The 24161-nt window shown below is 41.5% G+C and overlaps 1 protein-coding gene across 1 annotated transcript; it reads left to right on the forward strand.

The window, feature by feature from the left end:
• The first annotated feature begins 8336 nt into the window (after nt 1-8336).
• LOC149302360 (BAG family molecular chaperone regulator 2-like) lies at nt 8337-15328 on the forward strand. Its single transcript, XM_089482705.1, has 3 exons — nt 8337-8461; nt 14702-14811; nt 14925-15328. The coding sequence occupies exons 1-3, from the start codon at nt 8337-8339 to the stop codon at nt 15326-15328; spliced, it is 639 nt and encodes a 212-aa protein (XP_089338831.1).
• The last annotated feature ends 8833 nt before the right edge of the window (nt 15329-24161 follow it).

Raw genomic sequence — 24161 nt, forward strand, 5'->3', positions numbered from 1 at the left:
TTGGTGCTCTTAAGAGGTCTCTCTTCCCTAAAGGTCTCTACATTTCATGTCTTTGACTGGAAAATATTGTTACAATTCTTCTGCTTGAATGCTAATGACTGAATACAGATGTCTCTAAGCTAGTTTCTCCAGCTTTGAGGGGTTGGTAAATGTGTGCATGTATTCAGCCAAGCATGTGCAAACAAAGGAAACGCATGTAAGCATGTTTGATTAGCTCAGCAGTCCTGTACATTCCCAGAAATTCCCTCTATTTGATGGGATTTGTGGATACTTGTCAGGTCACTAAACTAGGAGGCTGCAGTGGAGGATTCAACTTATCCAACTTATACTTTCAAACGTCGACCCCAGTTGCTGTATCATGGAAAAAGGGCTGAGCTTGCTCAGTAAATCACCTCATGTTAACTGTAATTTGCAGAACTGTACCGGTTCGATGATAAAGTTAATCTTGTTCACCTGGGTTTCATAGGATTTTTTTTCTTTTTTTTTTTCACCAAAATAAAATGTAATGGTCTCTGAAACCAGGATTTGGTTTGTCTTTTAATTTCTCCAGGTACAAGCGATGCTGCCATGGACGTAGAACACAATGAAGGTGTGTTTGATGTTTATTTTTTGTGTATTCGTATTTTTATTTTTTGTATGGAAAAGTGGTTCTGGTGATTGGACCATTCCATTAGTTCTGTGGTGGTAAAACCACTTCCTTTCATGAAATAAGTCCAATGTATTAAAATGTGTGGGAGCTAAAATTGTTTGGGTCTTCAATAAGTATGTAACTATAGCCAAATGTGAAAGATTGGGATTCATAAAAAAATAATTAAAACTGAACAGGAGAGAAAGTGGAGGTCATAGAGGAATCTCCATTTTCTGTACTACTTGTACATTACATTTATCAGAACATGGCACTCCGCCCCCCCCCCCCTCTTTTTTAATACACGATCATTTTGCTTGGACTTACTGCATCTAAGTGAATGAATATGTATCCCAAAGTAGCTGCTGCTTCATTTTGGGGGTTGAAGCATTTCATTAATATGGAGTTCATACTCTGTCGGTATTCACAAAATGTTATGTTAATTAATCGGAGATCTGTGGTCATATTGGAATTTTATCAGGTAATTTATTGTAGTCTGTTTTATTTCGGCTAATGGATTTTGTGAGTCGCACTCCTTTACACTTGAGGATGGCGTAAATGCCGGTCTGGTTGGAATATTTTTAGTCAGTATATGTGGCACTCTAGAGCTTCATGGTGTTTATGCTAGATGGTGGTTTTTAAAAGAGCCCTTTCTTTTCTGGTTAATTCCTTGGTCACCAATCTAAGAGATGATTAGCTCTTGGGGTAACTTTATTTTTCTGTGAAACCAAAGAGACTTTTAATCACACAAGTGTTTTCTGAGATGCGCAGTTATTTAGAAAAGTCGTACGCTGGGCAGTTTAACCCCTTAAGGACAATAGGGGTTTTTACTCGTAGTATATTGTGGGACAATGGCTTTTTTAACGTTTTTCAGTGTTACTGTTTAGCTGTGGTTTTCTTCTTTCTCATTTCGTGCTCCCACACATATATTGTTTTTTTCAGGACAAACAGGGCTTTCTTTAGATACCATTCATTTTATCATATCATCTAATTTACTATAAAAAAAATGATAAAAAATGGGGATTTTTTGTTAAAAAAATACTTTCTCTCACTTTTTAAACAGAAAACTTTTACTCATCTGCAAAAACTAATGAAAAAACCTGCTAAATAGATTCTACTATTTGTCCTGAGTTTAGAAATACCCAATGTTTTTATGTTTTTTTGCTTTTTTCTGCACGTTATGGGGCAATAAGTACAGGTAGCGTTTTGCCATTTCAAAACCTTTTTTTCCAAATCTGGTAATTCTGCACCCCATGTGCCATTTCGGGTATCTTTGAAGCCGGCCAACGTAATTTACCCCATCAAATCATATATTTTTAAAAACTAGACACCCCAAGGTATTTGAAATGCTGGTATTTTAACCCTTTCCATGCACTAATTTTACCACCACCCTTTGTGAAACTTTATGGTAGTAAATTTTTTTTGTATTTTTTTCACACATGTTGTGCTTCCAGGTATAAATTTATCGCTCCTGGTGTATGTCCATGTCAAACAACACCCCAATATGTGTTCAGTAACATCTCTTGAGCGCAGTGATACCCCCCATGCATGGGTTTGTTGGGTTATTTGGGAGGTAAAAGGCCGCCTTTGTGAGGTGTGTATTTTTTTGCCATTTAGATATCTGCCCCATGTCCCATTTTTGGGATATATTTGGGACATCTTTGAAGCCGGCCATTTCAATTTACCCCATCAAATCATATATTTTTTAATACTAGACACCCTATGGGCATTTGTAATGCCAATATTTTAACTCTTTCCATGCTGGAATGTTTTTTAAAGATAAAGCATTTTAGGACTTGCTTATTAAAAACTTTTTTTTTTTTTTGGTGACAGTGGGGATTTTTACATGTTACCATATTTTTTAAATTTTTTTAAAACATTTTTGACCAATTATTTTTTTAAATTTTTTTTTTTTTTTAACTAGTCACTCTCATTAGTGAGCTGTGCTCTATTGACCTTGCATGGTTGGATGCAGTACCTGCATTCAACCTGCAGGAGGAGCTCGAGAGTTCTCAAGAGGGTCTGGATAGACCCTCTGAACTCAGATCTATTGCTAATGCCATCCTGTGAATGACGGCAACGTCATTCACAGGATGGCACTTGTGGTTGCTCCTCGGAGCAATCACAAGGCGATCGGGGTAGGGGGGTAGTGTTGCTGATGTGCCTCGATACTGAGGCATGTCAGCAACATAGTTTATGCTTAGGAAGCGATTTCGATCGCTTCCTAAGCAGTTTTAGCCGTGCGCCGCCGCGATCTTTGATGGTCGGTGCGGCGGCGGCCATTTTTCTTCCGGGGAGGGCTGCCCTCCCCGGATCCACGGTCAGCCTCACTTGTGAGGCTTCCGTGGATGCTGCAAAGCCGCCGATCGCGGCGAAAAAGCCGCGATCGCGGCAATGCAGCTATTTAACGGCAGCCCGTACATGTACGGGCATTGTCGTTAACACGTTGCCCGGCAACCCCGTACATGTACGGGAATTGTCGTTAAGGGGTTAAGGATGAATTATACCATTTTCCCAGCTAGTGTAAAGAGTGCTTCTACTTATTAGTCTGTGTGACTCTAACTCAGATTTTTTTGTTGTTGCTTTGGTTTGTTTAAAAAAAAAAAAAAACTAGTGCATATTCGTAACTTTAGGCCAATCTATTAGACAAACACCCATAATCCAGTACCTGTATTCAACCTTTTAAAAAGGACGCGCCGCCATCTTACGAGTGGCAAAATCACAGCGCGCCCTGTGGTGAGCGGTGTCATGATCGAGGCATTTCAGCGACATCATTGAAGTATAGGAGGTGATCTTTGGGGGGAGTGGCCAGACATGGCCCATGATGCTGATGTCGGTGTTGCTAAATGTCTCGACATCGAGGCATTACAGCAACACCGTTTAAGCGAAGAAATCTAAAATTACATGCCAGGCACGTTATAGGTCGTAAAGTGACCATTTTTTGTGACGTACCTGACCTGTCAATGGACGTTAAGGGGATAATTGTACAAGCTGGTCTTTATCATTGCCATAAAGAACTGTCTAAGTGTGGTGTTTGGGCAGGGAAAGTCACCCAAAGCATCACATGAACAACAATAATAGCAGATTCCAACTCTGCAGATAAAGAATGTTTATTGGAGCAGAATTTGAGAAAACCAGGTTTTTATCATTGCTAACACACATTCCTGTATACAGCACTATTTTATTCTCAAGGAGAATTTCTTTCCCCCATGGGCATCCTTTTTAAGTGCGCTGAGTTACTTGACACTGGAATCCCTCTAAAGTCATTTTTGTGCGAGTGTGCATGTTTTGCCTTATCCGCATCCGTGGAGAGCACCCATTTTAATTAGCGGGCGCAAGGACTTATTGCTGATAAGTTTTGTCAGCAAGGGATGGCTAATTCAGAGTAAGAATGTAGTAATTGAACAGATAGTACCCCCTGACTGCATTCCTTCACTCACTGTCCGGACAACTGCTTTGTGCTTCCGAACTGATATTCTAACAAATTGGGAGTTACTGGTAATAATAAGGGACTTGGGACAGACATGGACAAAAGAGTTGTTGGCGTTGGCTGTAGACACATCCACTAATTAGCCCCACTATCCTGAGCCAAGCTGCATGGCCGCCTCATTTGAGAAATACTGGATTAAAGGAACAATACACTTATAGGCTATACCGCAGTGTAGACATTTATATATTTTCCAAATGTTAGTATTCTCATAAATGTCAGATGGTGATGTCACTATGAACCTGTAACAACTTGATTACATGATTCTTTAGTAGAATGTGCTAATCTTTCTTTGTAGTATGTGGTTTCCGATTGGTAGAACCAGGACTACATCCACATTTAATGTGATGGAAGGCATTTGTGGCAAGCTTGTGAGATGCTGTCACTTCTACGTATTGATCCTCCCATGGATTAGAAGTAGAGTTTAGTGTAGAGGCAGTGTAGTGCTTATATGTACACTGCATATACGTGCTGCATGTGAAGTGTAGGCAAATGCATAGGTGATGCACAAGTGACTAAACATATTAATCATGGTCAGAATCAAATGCCTGTCCAATAAAGGTGTAAATCACAAAATGATATTCTGTAAGGTCTGTAGTCTAACGTTGTGAAATAGCGCTATGTTACACAAAGTTCTTGTACATCCTGGCCTTGACTTTTTTCTATTACGATCAATGGAACAGTCAAACCGTTTTTTGTTGTGATCGGTTTTTGAACCCAATGTACACGGATGTTCTGTAAGAATATGCATCCCCAGTTTCCATGTGCAAGATCCCGTTCTCTTTGTAACTCTTGATAAGACATATAAATATAAAAGTGGAAGCTGATTACTATTTGAATGACTTCAGTGAAGGAACCGTATTTTCTTTTAATGAGGACAGGTCCGTGTAGATATGCGATGCGTGGGAACTGGATAATAGCAGCTATGCCATGTATTTGCAGAGAATGACAAAATGGGCTAACTGGGCTGAACAAGTAATACCGACTAACTGGGGAACCCACTACATTTCCTTACCTTTCCTGTTATTTTCTGCAGACACTGATATGAAAGAAGCCATCAGAAGAAGCCTTGAAGATGGGTCGATTTTGAAAATAGATTAAGATTTTCAAGTTCTCTTAGGGCAAAAATAACATTACTGCTGCTGAGATTTCTGTTTCCTTTTTTTTTGAATGCCCATACCCAGAGCGGTCACTGTGTTAACAGCTGTTTAGTTTTATATATATATATATATATATATATATATATAAATAGCACTAGCTTTGATTTTGACCTGCAAGCACCAAAATCTACAATCTCACTGCACTAATCTGAATATAATATAGAATAACGGTGAATAATCAGGAGCTGTGTTCCCCCTCTACTTGAAAATACTGAAGAAAGTATATTTAATATTTGTGTTGCTTGATGTATATTTTTACATGTTCAGATTACTTTCTGGCTCCTTTGCTGCTTAGTTGACTGTATTGATCATTTCTGTTAAATACAAAATTTTGTCGCTGTTCATTTAATTGTCTGTTTTAGATCTTTGTATATATGTACCCGGTAACGACTTGTTATATTAAGAAGCAATAAATATATTTTAAAACCATTTGATGTTGTGAAATATAAGATGTATTGTATCGTTTACTTTGCCTAATACTAATTACCATTGAGCACCATGTTTTTGTCTAGTGGCCGTGTAATCGGTTTGTCTTAGTCTGACGATTCTCGTCTTGCCAGACCCCTAGAATAAATGTATTGTATTAATTTATGGTGCTATATAAATATAAGATAATAATAATAGAGCTCTAGGTGCTGCATGTTACATTATCTGGCCCTGCATACCATGTGCGGTGCAGTGAATAAAGATAATTGTTTCCTCCGACACCATTGGTGGGCTATTAACCTGTGGCACTCACCTAGGGTATTTTCTTTGTTTATGACCCCTGCACTGGATGCAACAGACAACCACTCAAAACAGCGAGAGGAGAAGTTCATTGATAAAACAGCAGCAGAACAATTATACAGTAATGTGGGTGACTTATGTTTGAAGTCTGAAGAATAGGTGCATGGGTTCATGTGAAGATAATGCCATTGCAGTCTACTGTGAATTTACGTTGGGCATTCAAGGGTGCGTTCTGTGCAAGAACTAACAAAATAGTGAATGCATTTAGTCATACTGTATGCCGTGAAGATTTACTAACAGACTTGCCAGGATTCATAATGGCCGTTGCTGTGGAGGAATGTGAGGGGAGTAGGATGTTATCGGACAAAGAAACACAAAAAACTTAGAGCCAACAGTTTATAAACTGAGAATGCACTAGATAATGTGTGTGTGTGTCTCTCGCGAGCAGGGCTCTCTCCACCTGATGTATCAGTTTGTCTTAGTCTGTCATTTCTCGTCATCTCATACCCCTTGAATATATGTTTTGTATTAAGCGCTGCATAAATTGTTGGAGCTATATAAATAAAAGATAATAATCAGTATCACACACCTGTTCGCTGCTGGATTAGCCATAAATGCTAATCTCAATTTCTGGCCAGGGATCAATATAATAAAATCGGTGACCAATAATAAAACAATATAAGGCTGTAACATGTATGTGCGCACACACACACAAACACGTGTGTCAATATATATATATATTTTTTTTTTTTTTACATGTACTGACAGAAGTACACTCACACTTACTCACACACTCTCTCATTAACATACTTACACACACTATCCTCATTATTTACACTTGCACCACTAAGCACTCAGGCGGTAGTAGGCTGGTGCCAGCAATTCTGGCTCATCAAGGTCCTCGCATATCACTACCTGGTATACCCCTGGATGTATCCCTTGTAACTTCATAAAGTACACCCTTCAAATATTAACCCTTTATTAGCCCACTGCAAAGATTCCTTAATTGTGATTCATTAAGATAAACAACCAAAGTGTTCTAATGATTGTCCTTAAGAAGCAGAGCTGATATGGTTGACGTCCAGATCTCAAGTTGACATACTAGTGAAACACGCATGATGTGGAATGCTCGGATATCGTATGATATGAAGTAGTCTGCCCCAGAATGTGTGACCCGCAGAGTACGGTAATAGAAATATACCTAGAAACCGTACAGAAAGTAGAACTGGCTGCAGAAACCGCAGTCAGGGCCGGCCTTAGGGGTGTGCGACCTGTGCGACTGCACAGGGCGCCATGGTAGCAGGGGTGCTTGGCCGGGACTTAACTTAAAACATAGTTTTTTTTTTTGTTTTTTTTTAAACTTTATTTAACATCATTCATGTTAAAGTTTAAAAAAAAACAAAAAACGATGCTTTAATCTAGGTCCCGGGCAGGGGCGCCGAGCGGTTGCTCGTAAAGTTCTCAGCAACCGCTCGACACCCCTTACTCTACGTGACTCCGTCGCGGTGCCAGCATCTCATGTCCGATAGTCCGGCGCTCAAAATGAAATGCCGGCACCGCGGCAGAGTGAGAAGACGGATGCCTCCCGCTCTCACCGCAGGACTCTGGCAACAAGGTAAGGGGGGGTGTAGTTTGAAGGGGCAGAGAGAGGGGGGTAGTGGGGGGGCACCAGAGGATCAGTCCACACAGGGCGCCACAACGCCTAAGGCCGGCTCTGACCGCAGTGCTGGTGGAAGCGGAATATATAATTGTGATTTAAGAGGCTTTTGTAAAAGACCAGAGTACTTTCAGGGAGAAGGGCAGCACTGCAGAACATGGGGGGGGGGGGGGGGGGGGGGCAGGAGAAAAAAATCCAGATTAATGAGGATTTTACAGAAAGGTTTTTAATAAGGTTAAAATAGAACAGCTATGCACACCATTGAGTTTAAAGCAACATAGCATCATTCACATGACATCATAATATTATAGAGGCGAATCTCTATGGGGTTATTAATTTGCACACAGAGCACTACATGCCCAGTGTAAATGCACACCCCACGTGTATTGACGCCCAATGCATGTAACTTGTTTATATATAACTTGTATATATACACACATGTAGAAGATACATCAGGCTGCAGCAGCAGGTAGATCGCCGGTGCTCGTAGTGAATGCACTGAAAGAGTTAAAGAGAGGCGGAGGGGGCAGCCGTGTGCTGCAGGCAGGGGGCAGGGAACGTGACTCGCGGGGAAGGGATCCTCCCAGCCCATGTTAGGAGACGTTTCATTAAGTGTTTCGGAGCGGAGGAGACAGCGTGTCCGGAGACATCTCAGGAGACACCGGCCGAGACAGCACAGCCATGGCCCAAGCCAAGATCCAGGCCAAAGCCTCGGATGGGAAGAATGGAGGAAAGTTCTGCAGGTCACTGTCCATGGCAGCCCGCTCCAGCCATCTGCTGGAGACATTGGATGAGCTGGAAATCAGGTAGGAACCCATTCACCTCTCATGTGTAGAGCTACTTCTCTTTCCAAAGCTGTTCCTCTTCAGATAGCCGGTACAGGTGACGTCACCGGCTCCTCTGGGGGGCTGATGTACAGATACTGTATGTGTTACACATATACTATGACACATGCCCTGGACACACAACACATGCAAGGCAGGAGAAGAGTGATGGGAAAACCAAAGGGGGATCTCCAAATGTACAGATCTGATTAGATGTGATAGAAACAGTTAAACACTTAAAGGGATTTAACAAAGTAGAAGAAGGGAATGTATTTCAAAGGAGAAGAAATGTTAGAACAAGAGCTCCAGGTCTAAAACTAGAGGATCAGAGGCTTAGATGTAATGTAAGAAGTTCTACCTTACTGAGAGGGTGGTGGATAAGTGGACCAGCCTCCCAGCAGTAGTCAACACATAGAGGTTAACCAACATTTAAACATACATAGGATAGACATATAGCTATCCTGAATCTAAAACCAGATAAAGGCCCAATTGAGGTTTGAGGCAGACTTTATGGCCCGGATGGTTCTAATCTAGGGTCTGTTTCTGTGACAAAAAATGGCTGTAGAGAACGACACCAATAAGTTCCCAGCAATGTTTCTGTTGCTCCGGGTTTTGGCGGTGGGAAGTACGGGGGGATTGCCATGCGGGGGTTTCTTCCCAGTGGTTATGCTTTCCAGTGGAATTGTTGGCACGAGAGACATCCCTGGGGCTGGCATCGCTGGGAAGCACAGCAGCCACTTGGATGCCAGGTTTTTAACAATTAGAACAGAATAAAAAAAAACCAGGTTATTGTCCTTAATCATCCCGAGGATAACGTCTAAAAGAGACTGCTAAGACCTCATGGCAAACACCATAGCTGTTGTTGCGTCAGGGTATACTAACTCAGGGCATGCGGGACGACTTCCCAGTTTAGTAACGGCAGGTGACCTGGGAGCGTGAACCTGTACACAAAAACATGTGATAGAGACATTGAAATACTTAATGGGATTTAACAAAGTACGGGAGGAACGTTTATTTCAAAAATGGAGAAATGTTAGAACAAGACGTCATAATCTAAAACTAAAACAGCCTCCCATCAGAAGTGGAAGAGGCTCTTATAGCATAGAGTTATCATGAAAGATAAGAGCAAGGACTGATAAATATCTGGGTCTTCAGGAAAAATATTCTACATATGATTTTTCCGGTACTAATGGGGTAAATATATATATGTAAAAAAGAGTATGTAAAGTATAAATATATGCAACTTTACAACATCGCCTTTCCTTGTAGGGGGTGTTTTCACTGTCTATCATCTTAAAGTGCTATTCTCTTGGGTGCATCTGTTGCAGAATGTTCAGTCTCCTGGTGGATGATGTCACACACTCAATACTGCTGTCACAATGATGTCATATATATGGAGGTCCAGCAGTCAGGATATGAACACATAGGCTATCTTTGATTTTAGTGGGCAGCATCCATTTGGCAGCGGACACGACAAAGACACAGGATCAGACTTCCCAAGTGTCCCTCCTTAGGAGAGGCAGTCCCTTTTTAGCACACAAACCCTTCTGACGTTTGCTGTGTATGTGTGTATCACAGCGTTCTATAGCCCTAAAAGTCACTAGAAACCACAGAAAATTGGTTTATTTATAAAAATTGTTATGTGAAACAGATGTCAAAATGACATCAAAATTCTGATTCTAAACCCTGGTATAGTTCCTGTCCTCCAAACACCCGGCCAAAGCAAAGCTGTCACCTCCGGCTATTTGAAATGTTCTGTGTGCAGTGAGTGAAATGCACAGCTGAGAAGGGACTCCTGTGTTCATCTGCATTGTACGGTCAGACGTAAGCGCCTGGCGTGGCCGGGTCCCGGTTCTAATTCCCATAAGGAAAGCTCTGCTATTTTAGTGTTTCTGAGCGGACAAGTAACATAACAGATGGCCCTCTTTTCTCTCTGAGTGACCTTAATTACAATGCATCGCCAACAGAAAAATGATCTTGTGGCAGGCATTTCAGCACAATGGAGATTTTATATATATATATATATATATATATATATATATATATATATATATATATATATATATATACTGCTTTACGTAGTGACATGCATTAACACCATTCCTCATGGCAGTTCAGATCTGCAGTGAAACAGATCCATTTCCGGCTGCCTGGATCATGTGCTAAGTAGCTAGAAAAGCTTAGAAGACTCCAGCAGACTACGTGACTGATAGCGGGATTTGTGTTCCTAAGTGATCTCTTAACTCTTAACAACTCCTCTTTGGGGCTGGGAGAAAGTATTGTGACCGCCTGTTAAATGGTCTGATTTTAATGGCATTGATCTGTGCCTTTTGGCATCGATACTCGTTACCTATTGGCTCCTATACCACTCAGTATTTTAACAGAGTTCTTTTGTAGGCTCGCCACCATTGCACTCTTCCAGTTTGTCTTTGGGTGTTAAAGGAGCTTGTAATAATAAGGTAGTGTATGTGGGGGACCGGATTGCCCTATTGAAAGAACAGGGTCTCAGGTACACCGCTGGGTCAGATCTCACATGATGGAGAACTCTGCTTCCATAGCATTGTGTACATGACACCACATGCCCGTCTAAGTGGAGCATCAGTTTATGGCAGACAAGATGGAGTGAACGGTTCTTATTTGCCGCCAAGCATGCGTGTCCTCTGATGGGTGCCAGCAGTGTCACTGTAGAACGTATTGACCTTCCATGACCTCATCTGCCCTGGACTATTGCAGGAGGGGCGGCATTGACTTCCACTGTTTTTTGATTATCTGGTGTAATAAAAATATTTACGAACAATTAAATAAAAGGAAGGATTTAATGAGCCACCAGTCATACCTTTCTCACTGTGTTACGATGGAGTGCATTATTATGTCATGATACACACATTAGGTAGGCTTTTAAAGGGACAGTACTCACGTGAAAGCTACCATATAGTAAGTTTGTAAGTTTGTATACTACATACTTCCTTATCATGGCTGCCGTTTGGTTTTACTTTTTTCTATAATTTTACCTTGTAACATATATAACCTTTCTCTTGGAAGAGATTACCGTATGGGGCTGAACAGCGGAAAGAATGAGTATTGGGATTCTGGATCACATTGCCCTGCAGTTGTGCTGCGCTCTTTAAGACTTAATAAGTAGGTGTCAGCAGTTTAGGATAGACGTCTGGGTGGTTTGGCAATTGATGGGTTTTCTTGAAGCATGGAAAATTTGAATGAAAGTGCTATGTATGACATGTCATTTCACGCACTGGTGCAGAACTAACCAGATGCTACTGGATTACAAATCCCATGACTCTTTAAATGCCTGAAACTTTTCCTGTCTGTTAAACGTACAGTCGGTGGAGCAACAGCAAGAATAATACTTAAGTACCCCCACCTGTCTGATCATGTACAGTGCATGGGGCCTTAACACAGTAACGGGAGTCAAAGAGTTAATGGGTGTGGTGGGATCATTTCTTTTCTCATTATCCGCTTAAATGATGTGATCTACATTTTCCAAGGAAGGATGCTAGTACGAAAGCATAATGGATGTAAAAAGCATGACTCACGTAACAGACTTGCCTACTGTGGCAAACCCATTTCGGTGATGGGGGATGGGTATATGTTGTTTTACCAGAAAATAGCTCCTAAATCAGAAAATCATTCCTTTCAACTGTCAAAGCAGAAGCTGCACATTTAATATACACTATATGACCAAATGTATGTGGGCACCTGACTATCTCAACTTTATGAGTTTGTTGGATGTCCCTTTCTAAAATTATGGACATCGTTATGTAGTCGGTCCTCACTTTGCAGCTATAACAGCTTCCGCTCTCCTTGGAAGGCTTTCCACAAGATTTTGGAGCGTTTCTCTTGGAATGTCTGCCCGTTCATCCAGGAGAGCATTTGTGAGGTCAGACTCTGATGTGTTCATGGACCTTGTTTGTGCACTGGGGTGCAGTCATGCTGGAATAGAAAACGTCCTTCCCCAAACTGTTCCCTGGAAGCATAGCATTGTACATAATGTCATTAAAAATGCATTAAATACTTTCTGATAAGCCAGAAAAGAAACTTATATGTTACCATAATATATCTATTCAGATGAAATTGACAATAAATAAATCATATCTGTTAGAGATTGCAGCTGGGATGGAGGGCATATCCAAATAATAACTAGAGCATTAAATCCCAGCATATCACTAGTTAATATAATACATTAATTAGCTTAGCCATATGCCAATCCCATGCTTGCCTAAATGCCTTCACTATATAAACATCTACCTTCCTTTGGAAGGCTATTCCATGCACCCACTGCCCTTTCAGTAAAGTAATATTTCCTGATTTTACTTTTAAACCTTTGCCCCTCTAGCTTATGACTATGTCCTCTTGTTGTGGTAGTATTTCTCCTTTTAAATAAACTCTCTTCCTTTATCTTGTTGATCCCCTTTAGTATTTAAATGTTTCTATCATATCCCCCGGTCACGTCTTTCTTCCAGGCGATATATGTTAAGATCATTTAACCTTTCCTGGTAAGTTTCTCTGGAGAATACACTGATGCCCCCATACATACTCACTCTAACACCGTGAACCCAACACTCACTCTTAACACACTACATTGTACACTCAAGTGTATGTGGATGTCTGTGTATAAGTGTGTGAAAATGGACAATGGGACAGTTTTCGCACCAAGGCTCAGTGGTTTCTAGTTACGCTCCTGGGTTGTATGTGAGATCTGGGCTTGCTCACTGTCATTGTTATCGGCCTAATCTAGCCTACCTTCTGTGCTCCTTCTCCCACTCCCCTCATGTAAGGGCTGCTGTGCTTGAAAATGCCCGGACCTATTTTAAGTGTACATATTGTTTAGAAGGCATGTTACAAGTACAATATAGAAATCTAATACACTTGTGTTACATAGTTACATGATGGAATTGTGATGCCTTGTAGATGTGTGACCAGGCAAAAACAACTCGGACATATTTTTAGTTTTGTTTTTGGTCCATTCATTTCGGACAACGAATTTAGTTTCCTACCCTTTCAGTTCAGACAAAATTCAGAGAGCATTTTTTTTTTTGAATTATTGTCAATCACTTGCACTCACTCTTTGTTACAGTCTCTCTCGGTCTCAGCGTCTCTCCCTTCTCCGACAACTGCTTCTTTGTCTTCTTCTCCTTCTTGTTCTCTGCTGGTCCCCTTTCTCCTGGGTGTATGCTGCATTATTCTGGCCTTTTCTGCCACAGGATGGAGCCTCACAAACCTATAGTGTTTGTGAGGCTCGGTCATTTTGCATAAATACTGGGAACAAGCCAGAATAATGCAGACAGATCATCTGAGTAAGAGAAGCATTTCTGCAGAAGAGGGGAGAGCCAAATTAAGCCAACCAGCGGGAAACAATAAGGAGAAAAGACAGAGCAGCGGAGAAGGATGTTACCTTGAGCCAGTGTGTGTGGATCATGCATATGTCTTGTTAAACCATAAACATGATGTCAAGATGACTTCAACAGTTTTCTCGATAATCTATGTAATAGATGGAAAACTTGAGAGTAAAACCAACAGTGCTCAACACTTCTACAGACACATGGTGCACCAGATACGAATGCCAAAAACTTGCAAGGCTTTTCATGCACTTTTTGAAATGCAGACATACAAAAAGGGACACAAAGTATGTTAACTACGTACTCTCTTGCCATGACATGGACTGCCATGATTGCTCATTTATAGTTCGCTTTGAGCTTGATGCATAATATAACAGAATACTCCCAGTCACACTATGGAAGCAAAGCCACCCAAACACCTGCCACAGTAAGGCAAAAAGAGGAGTCTCTCCATCGCTTCCATTCCATGCATGTAAAGGATTTGCTCCTCACTCATTCAGATATATCCCCTAATGGCTGCACAGTTGACATCATCATGTCTTTTTACTGAAATGAATGAACAGATGCACAGATTTGACCTGTGGTGCAGCAGAAAGATTGACCTTATGCACGAGAGTAATTTACATGGGACAGCTGGTACAGAAAATATTGACATAAAGCTTCTACGAGTCGCAGTCGTGTGGCTGAGATATCTGCCAATTTCCCTGTCACATCATTTACTTCTTAGTCTAGTAACCCAAATGGCTATATGTGGAAGAACATTAACCAGCCCATTACATCCAGGTATCAGATACAGGCTGAAAGACTAATGGAACTGATAACAATGGAAGCGAAAGAAGTGTAATGTGCGTTTTTCTTCTTCTCTTAGGGTACAAGCTTTGCGTGATGCAGCATCTACACTGGAGGTGGAAAAAGAAACTCTGATAGAGTTAATCCACAGTATACAGAACAGCCAGGACATGAGGAACATCAGTGTTGGTAAGAACTAGATAAACCTAAACTGCTATCAAACACTCTTATTGCTAAATTACAATTAGACAATGGTACTATTGTAACATATACTTAAAAAACGTTTTTAAACTCTTCTGAAGGTGAGAGGGAGGAACTCACGATAACAGCCGGTCGACTAATGAATCGCACCTTGACTGTTGAAGTCTCCTTAGAAACGATTCGAAGCCCACTACAAGCTTCAGCTCTGCAGCAAGCCACCACCATTATTGATGAGATTTCCAAGAATGTGGTGGAAAACTTGGAAAATGGCAAGAAGCAATTGTTATCCCTGTATGCAGCTTGCACATCAGATGTTCCTCCTGGGCCAGTCGACCAGAAGTTTCAGTCCATCATTATTGGATGTGCATTAGAGGACCAGAAGAAAATAAAGAGAAGGCCGGAAACACTTATCAGGAACATAGACAGTTCAGAGAAGTCCATTACGCTGTTAGAGCACCAGAGGCAGAAAAAAGCATTGAATTCTCTTAATAGCAATAACGTGTAATGTCACAATTAGAACATTCACTCGCGCATACACAGAAAAGAGAATGCAGACATTCTGGTGACAGCTCAGTTAATGTAGTCATTTATTTCAAATCTTTTCATGCAATAATAATTGTATATTTGTCTAGTCCACCTCTTCGATATATGTGCTTTACATTTTCTGTTAATATGTTCATTCTACATGTGTTTTCACTGAATTACATGGATATAATCACATGGATTTTTTTTAATAATACAAACTCTGGATATCTAACCTCTATTCACTTAAGAGATTGCATTTTTTGCTATGACAAAAAAACAGGTTAAGAAACAGGAGTTCAATTATGTTGAGGGGGTTGGGGGTGGGTTGTGACCGCCAAATGTGTGTACGTTATTTACACATCCATATGCATCATTGAATAAAGAGCCTGAGACCCCAAAGTGTCAGTAGCCCACTGCAATCAGTCTCTTATAAATGGTAGAGGGTGGTTACCAAAACATTGGGAGATCACAGAAGTGCCTGTAATAACTGTAATTATAAAACTGTATGGTATTATTGGGGTGTAGTGTATGTTTGATGATCTATTGGATTATTTAATTATGATGAGGCATACCTTTTATAACCTTTTGCACCCAATTTTGTTGTCTAGAATATTGAGTGCCCATCCTTTCATCATTTTTCTTCTATGTGCCTTTCACTGTGTAATACTGGGTATTATGGAGCCTAAAAGAATAGTAAGGAAGGCCGTGCAATGTTTATGTTCCTAGTAATACAGAAAATATTCTGCTGATTATACACAAAACAGAAAGGTATGTATCCAGCGCCCTCTTGTTTTTTCTGGAAAACTGATATTTATGGTTTCCTATATATGTTGTGCCAGTAAACTTACTTTTGATGGGTTAAGAGCTCAACCTTTGATTATATCAGCGGTATCCTGTAATACAAGTTATAAAAACAGACCCAAAGTAAGGTGCAGTTTACATCTGTTATGCCTGTCTTGGTGTATAGAGAAGGAAAGGACAATTTTGGTACAATCAGCAGAGACATGAGTCTTGGTCCCTATTTTCAACTTTCAGCCTGGTGTACTATGGGAACACTAAATTTCTCTGAGTCAGTCATGAGGTATTTTATCTTGATGAATTCCAAATGATGACCACAGATCTGTATAGTTTGCCCATTCATCATGCAGAGCGTTTGTGGGGTCAGGAACTGATGTTGGACAAGAAGGCCTGGCTCACAATCTCCGTTCCAGCTCATCCCAAAAGTGTTTGATGGAGTTGAGGTCAGGGATCTGTGTGGCCAGTCAAGTTCTTCCACACCAAACTCATCCAACCATGTCTTTATGGACCTTGCTTTGTGCACTGGCCTTCCCAAACTGTTCCCACAAAGTTGGAAGCATAACATTGTCCAAAATATCTTAGTATGTCGCCTTCAAAGCTAGACCCTCTCCTTTTATGTGACAAAATAAACCAAGGGGCAAATGTTAAATGGGCTTCTAGAATCTATTTTTCAGTAAAATAGTAATGTCAAAGGACGTCGTAGTGGCTTCTCTGCAATTGTGGCAGAAAGTCCAGTAGTGGGTTTGTCACCTAAAACAAGTTTCCATTAATCAATGAATGAGTTCTGATTGGCCCATTTAGAGAATGGCATATAGCCCTTATAAGAACAATGTACTGCTTAGGAATTTCACCCCGAACACAAGGCAAACAGAGTAAAATTGGAACTTGATGCTTTATGATCACACAGCTAAGAACTGCTGAAAGAGATGTCAGAAAGCCCAGGGTGTTTAGAGATGTAAGCACTGCCATGGCGCATCTTCACCATACAAGGGAACCTTCAAAAGTATAGACACTGAGGTTCTTGAGAATATTAACACGTACCATGCCTCAACACTCATTCTTAACTGCACTACTTACGTGAGTAAGCTGGCCCAAGGGTAATACATGCCTAGATCTTGAATGTTTTGACCACACATGGGTCAAGGAAACGTTATTTTGTGTGTATATTGTATGATGGAAAGTTACATTATTTGTATTCTGTGGGCCCTATTCAGACTTTGGGTAGAGGGTTGCCAAACGTAACCCTGATTATGTCATAATAAAACCACTAAGGTCTGCTTAAATTTTATTTTTTCAAAATGTTTCAGTTGATACATGTCAACATTTTGGGAGTAGTTGGCAGGATAGCTGACTTTAAATATTGGATCTCTGCATACAGTGAAGATGGGACATTGTCCATGTATTTTAAAGCAAAATGGATTACTGAAATGGTTGGCGAGAGATGGACCGTAAATAGAGATGAAGAGATAGAGGGACTGTGGAAGGGAGCTTACTTGTGAGCACCTACGCAATGATTTCATACCCCCAACATGAGATACACTTTTGTTCCAGCAGCAGTAATTTTCTATGATTTTCTTTTATGTGCTCCTTTTATTCGTATTTGTATAAAATTAAGAATAATCATTGTATGTACCATGGGTTCTGGTGATCCCCCCCCAGAGTTTACCATGCAGGGTCCTGCCGGCCTCTGCCTTTTGGTCTATGTCCATACTTTTGGACATGATGCTCATTCCTTGATGCTACGGCATCCAGCTCTTGTTGCTTTAATAAGAGTATGTTTTTGTTTGTTGTTTGTTGTTTTGTTTATTGCTCCGACACTGTTGCTCCTGCTGATTTTTATTGGTGATTCTTATACGTTGCTCATGTATTCGCGCAGTCCTGCCAGACGTCGTCCATATGGCTCTTGATCCTATTACATTAATTTCCCTCAACATCAGGGACCTTAATAAACCCGAACAGAGATCCAAATTGTTTACTGAACTTCGCCGCACCAAATCCAAAATAGCTTTTATTCAAGAAACACATTTTAAAGCCACTAAGGAACCCAAATTGACTAATAAACATTTTACCACCTCTTTTACGTCTAGTAACCCGGATTCTAAATCTAAAGGGGTGGCTATCCTCTTGCACAAACATTTACCCTTTCGCAAATTGGATAGCTGGCAGGACTCCGAAGGCAGGTGTATTTTTGTTAAGGGGTTTTTGGGTACCCATAGGGTTACCTTTGCAAATGTTTACGCTCCTAATTGTCGCCAGTCTACATTTTTGGTTATGATTTTGAAACAATTGATGGATTTCCAAGAGGGCATGACGATCTTAGGGGGCGACTTTAACATGACTTTCCTCCCGGTTCTTGATAACTCATCTGGTACTTCCTCTATCCCACATACTCAAATCAACCGGGTTAAGAGACTGCTCCACAGGGCACAGCTTATAGATGTTTGGCGGACGCAACACCCTACTACGAGGGACTACACGTTTTACTCTGCCCTTCATGACCGTTATACCCGTATTGACTCTTTTTTTCTTTCTCATCATCACCTCTCCGCTCTCCACGCCTCCTCTATTGGCCCTAGTGTACTCAGTGATCATGCCCCGGTTTTTATGACTATTAAGCTTGCTTCGTTCCCTGTCCGGCCATGGGTGTGGCGTCTGAATGAAAATATTCTTTCTGATCCGGTGCTTTCCTCAGAGGTTTCTGACCATTTACGCCTCTATTTTTCTGAGAACTCTACCCCTGATATGTCGTTGCCCACCATTTGGGAGGCCCATAAGGCGGTGGTACGGGGAAAGTTTATACAAATTGGCTCTCGGCTTAAGAGGGTGGCGTTAGCCGCTACTCTTGACTTAATTAAGAAAATAGCTGCTTTGGAAGCACTTCATAAATCCCGCCAGGACCCCTCTATTTTGATCCAGCTGGACTCTCTGCGCTCCCAATTAGCCTCTCTCACAAACCGTCGCCTTAAGCGACAGTTTCTTTTGACTAAACGACACTTCTATGAATATGGGGATAAGCCCGGTAAGCTGCTAGCTAGGGCTCTTAGGACTCAGACGGCCAAACATTTTATAGCCCGGATCCGCACTGCCAAGGGTACTCATGTCTCCTCCACCCCTGAGATCGCGGATTGCTTCCGCAAGTTTTATCAGGACCTTTATAATTTACCCTCTGTTCAGGAGTCCTGTCCTGACTTTATGACAGTTCTGGACGCTTATCTGGATAAACATCTACCTCGCCCCATTACGCTGGAGGAGGTCAGGGATGCTATCAAATCCACCAAACAGGGAAAATGTCCAGGGCCGGATGGCCTTCCCATTACCTATTATAAGAAGTTCCTACCTATCCTGGGCCCACATTTAGTGAATACGTTTAACTCCCTTACCTCGGGTTCCCAATTTGCTCCCCAATCTAACATGGCTCATATTTCCTTGATTTTGAAACCAAATAAGCCCTCTGACATTTGTAGTAGTTATCGTCCCATTTCCTTACTCAATTCGGATATTAAACTCCTTGCTAAAATCTTGGCCATGCGATTGTCACCTTATATTCCCCGCTTTATCCATAGCGATCAGGTGGGCTTTGTCCCCGGCAGGGAGGCTAGGGATAATACCACGAAAGTTATTGACCTTATTGATTTGGCTAACCGTACATGTCTTCCGCTTACTTTGACCTCGCTAGACGCGGAGAAGGCCTTCGACAGGGTGGCCTGGCCCTACCTATTTCGTGTCCTGGAGCGACTGCATCTCGGACGGCATTTTCTGTGTTGGACTAGGGCCCTGTATCATAACCCTACGGCGTTGATTAAGGTCAATGGGCTTGTGTCTCATCAGGTCACCCTGTCGAATGGCACTAGGCAGGGCTGTCCACTCTCGCCTCTTCTTTTCGTGCTGGGGATGGAGCCCTTGGCGAACGCTATCCGGGCGAACACCTCTATATCTGGCATTCCTGTGGCTGGGGTCCAACACAAACTGGCAATATATGCTGATGACATGCTTTGTATTAATTTGAACCCTCTGGACTCCCTCTCCCACATGCTTCGAGAGTTGAGAACCTTCGGTGCGCTCTCCAATTATAAAATAAATCTCTCTAAGTCCGAGATGTTATGCTGTAACGTCCCAGCGGATCTGTTGGCGGATTTGAAGCGTGATTTTCCGTTCAAGATTTGTGATCAGGCCCTTACTTACCTAGGTTTGCGGATTCCCGTGGATCTTTCCCTTCTCTTCTCGCTGAATTTCACCCCGTTACTTGCGGCCGTGTCTTCGGACCTGCGGAGGTGGGATTTCACACACGTCTCCTGGTTCGGCAGGGTGGCTGTTATTAAAATGAATATTCTTCCCCGGTTTTTATACTTATTCCAAACCTTACCTATTTTTCTTCCTCGCTTATTTTTTAAGAAATGCCACCGTCTCTTTCGTTCCTATGTCTGGTGCTCTAGATCGCCCAGACTTTCCCATGCCCACTTAATTAGAGCTAAATCTAAAGGTGGTCTGGGGTTACCAGATCTGGAGAAGTACTGGCGGGCGGCCCATCTCCGTAGGATTACGGAGTGGTCCATCTCGGTGCCTAAGCAGTGGTTGGAGATTGAGGGGTTGCTGGTGGGCATCCCTCTTTCTTGCCTTCCTTGGCTACTGGATTTTAAAAAACACTTTGTCTCTAGGTCCTCGCTTACTGTCTGCGCTACTTTACGTGTGTTTGCCAGTGTCGTGAAGGAGGGCGTTTTGTCCTCCAGTCCGTGCCCCCTCTATCCGATCATTCCTAACCCGAATTTCCCCCTTAGTATGTCTGTTCACCGGTCTCCTCTGCAGCCTTCCCTCCCATGGCGTATTAAGCGTTTTCATTCCATGTTTGTGGGTGATAGGCTTGTGTCGGCCGAGACCTTCTATGGTAAGCAATCCTTGTCTTCGGCAGAACTTTTGTTTTACATTCAGACTCGGCACTTTGTGCTGTCTATTCCCAGGGGCCCCCTCCTGTCCCGTCCTTTGAGTTGCTATGCTCCTCTACCTCAGAGACTCCGCATCTCTTGTCAGTGCTCTATGCCCTATTTTATGAGCATGTGGGAGGGGGATCTCTCCGTCTCACCATCCCTTCAGGACTGGGATAAGGTTTTGTTTGCTATTCATCGGGGCTCCATCTCCAGCAGGATTCAGGAGTGCTCATACAAGCTTTTGACGAGATGGTACAGGACGCCCGTGGACCTCCATAGGTTCTTCCCCTCAGTCTCTGATACTTGTTGGAGGTGCGGGTCCGACAGGGGGACTTTGTACCACATATGGTGGCAATGTTCGGTAGTTCAGTCCTTCTGGCGAGTGGTTTTGCGGGTGGTGGAGCGTGTGGGTGGCATGGATCTCTTGGATAAACCAGAAGCAGTTTTGTTACACCTTACCTCACTTGCGCCTCAAGCTTACAAGCGCACACTTACCATACACCTCCTCAATGCGGCCAAAGCCGTGATACCCAAGTTTTGGCGTACATCCGCTCCCCCGCCAATTTCTGTGTGGCTTCAGAAGGTAAATCTTATTGAACAAATGGAGGAGTTAGTCTGGACGTCCAGGGGAAAGGGTTACCAGCATACCAGGCGCTGGTTCTGGTGGCATGAATTTGTTGCCTCAGCAGATTTTAGGGACATTTTGGGTCAGTACCTCACGGCTACTACTCCCCCGCGCTCCCCTCACTAAATATGCTCAGTCGCGACGGCTCACTACACTCTTCGGGTGACGGGTAGGGATGGTCGACGCAGGTCCTTACTCTGTTGCATGTGTCCTCCTTATACATTTTTCTTTTTACCGTCTCACCTCTTTTATGTATTCATATTTATCCGGAGCAACTGCTTGTGGAGCTGTTTTTTGGTTCTGTTATATTTGTTTATTTTCCTTTTTCGGCTCCGTTTATTTGATGTATGCAGAATGTGTTGTCACCTTACCTCTGCTGGTTTTTCCACGATTCTCTGCCTTTTGTGGCCGGGCTGGATCGACCTGGTGGCATCCATTTTTCTTTTTACACACAGGAGACTTTATGTAATAATATCGTCTGTGCCATCTATGTTATTTGATGGTATGTTCACCCTCATTTGGATCTGTGTTTGGTATGTTACCTGCTACCATCTACTTTTATACTTGCATATTGTTCATGGTCTCTGTATTTTACACTGCTCAATAAACGGTGAATTTAAAAAAAAAAAAAAAAGAATAATCCATTTTATTTTCTCGACTCTATAAACCATGCTGTTTATGTATACAATACAATTACACTTGGGGCTGTAGGACACTGATATTTATACTCTAAACCAAAAATTAACCCTTCAGGACGGCTGATGTACTATCCACTTTATTGTCCACACTTGGATCGATACTCTTCACGTACACCCTTATGGATCAGAACTTACTCTATCTACTGTTTTTGTTAAAATACATTTTTTTTATCATACCGCATGATTTATTTTTTTTGGTAGCTTTTTTGTGTACGGGTAATGCACCACAGACTTTTATATATATATATATATATATATATATATATATATATATATATATATATATATATATATATATCGATAAAGCAATAAAGATGTGCTGGTGGAAGAGCACATTGTTCGGGTTTGGATTCCAGTTTGTAATTGTCATATGATATACTGCCATCTTGTGCATGCTACAGGTTATCACAACTTCCACCGTTTGTTTTTGTTCCTATCCGATTCCTATCCTTACCCATACATACATATATACAAAAACACAAATACAGATTGTCTGGTGCTAAGGCTCCGCTCAGAGTATTGACAGAAGACATTTGCATAATTATATCATTGAAGTTTCTGGGACAGAAGACACTATCTTTTTTTTTTACAACAAAGTAGTTCAAGGCTGGTGACAAATATTAAATAGGTAATGGACTTAACAGCTAAGAACTAGCTATTAAGTAATGTGCTGTACCTCACTATTAAGATTTGTATGTAAGCTTTATATAGAACCTTGTAGAAAGGACCTGACCTTAGAGGTTGTATTGGCGCATTGGTCATGGAACTGAATTCGACAATATTTTCTGAGCGACCTTGGAAACCACTATTTTGATCGTATAGATCGGTTACTAAGGCTTATTACAAGGCCATTTTTATCACTGTATCATAAAACAGAACAAGTAATAATACCAACATAGTCCAATTTGCCAAAATGGTTTATTTATACAATATGACAAACAAATATTCCGATGTAACCCACAGAAAACAAACACTGGGTTTGGATCTAAGATCCCACTGCCAAACCTTGATATTAAAACAGAGCCTTACATCCCTTTAAAACGCTGCCTGCCTGTTACTAGAGGGGGGCAAGATGGCACAGATATGTTGATCCAATGCGCAAGATAAGATAGGTGCTTCAACAGAATGTACAAAGGGGTGTAAAGACAGTATGTTAAAGTATGTGCATTTATGTGTGTCCAGAGTTTCAGCCACTCTGAAATGTTAAAGCAAAAGTGAATACACCCAGGATTTCAATTCAGAGAAGGGTTGTCCTAAACGTGCTCCTTTACCTCCTTCCCTGCATGCAGACAGCATATTTAAAGGGTAACAAAAAGGTCTAATATGGTGCAGTACAAATCGAGGGATTTTTCCAAATGAAGTCAATAGTTATTATGCAGTCAATAGTGACACCCACAGTGTCCGCATCTGAACCTCCCAATTGTCATTTCTGCTCTCTGCGCGACCACAAAGCTGTGCGTATATAAAATATCTGATGGGTCCGACGTTAAATATGATGGTCGTGCCAAACATTCTTAAATAGGTTTTGTAAATTCTGTAGTTAAAGTGCACCTGAGTTGAGGTTTGTCTAAGCCTTAAGCATTTTTCTGTTGCTCTGTATACCGTCAAAGCTTAGGTTATTATTATCATTATTTTTTTTTTTAACAGAAAAACAAAAAACCCCATCATAACAATAGGGAAGCATACACAGAGTTGTTGCCGACACCGCAAATATTATTTCTAAGATACATATGGCATGAAGCCACATATTCCAGATTCATTCTAAAAAAA

The sequence above is a fragment of the Sceloporus occidentalis genome, unplaced genomic scaffold (genome assembly GCF_023333645.1).
Source record: "Sceloporus occidentalis isolate IW3139 unplaced genomic scaffold, rSceOcc1.0.p SCAF_19, whole genome shotgun sequence".
Classification (NCBI taxonomy): Eukaryota; Metazoa; Chordata; class Lepidosauria; order Squamata; family Phrynosomatidae; genus Sceloporus; species Sceloporus occidentalis.

Excerpts from the sequence above, each read along its gene's own strand:
- LOC149302360 (XM_089482705.1), top strand. The coding sequence starts at position 8,337 with ATGGCCCAAGCCAAGATCCAGGCCAAAGCCTCGGATGGGAAGAATGGA. Across the intron at positions 8,462-14,701 it reads TTGGATGAGCTGGAAATCAG|GGTACAAGCTTTGCGTGATG; the intron begins GTAGGAACCCAT and ends TTCTTCTCTTAG. Across the intron at positions 14,812-14,924 it reads CATGAGGAACATCAGTGTTG|GTGAGAGGGAGGAACTCACG; the intron begins GTAAGAACTAGA and ends ACTCTTCTGAAG.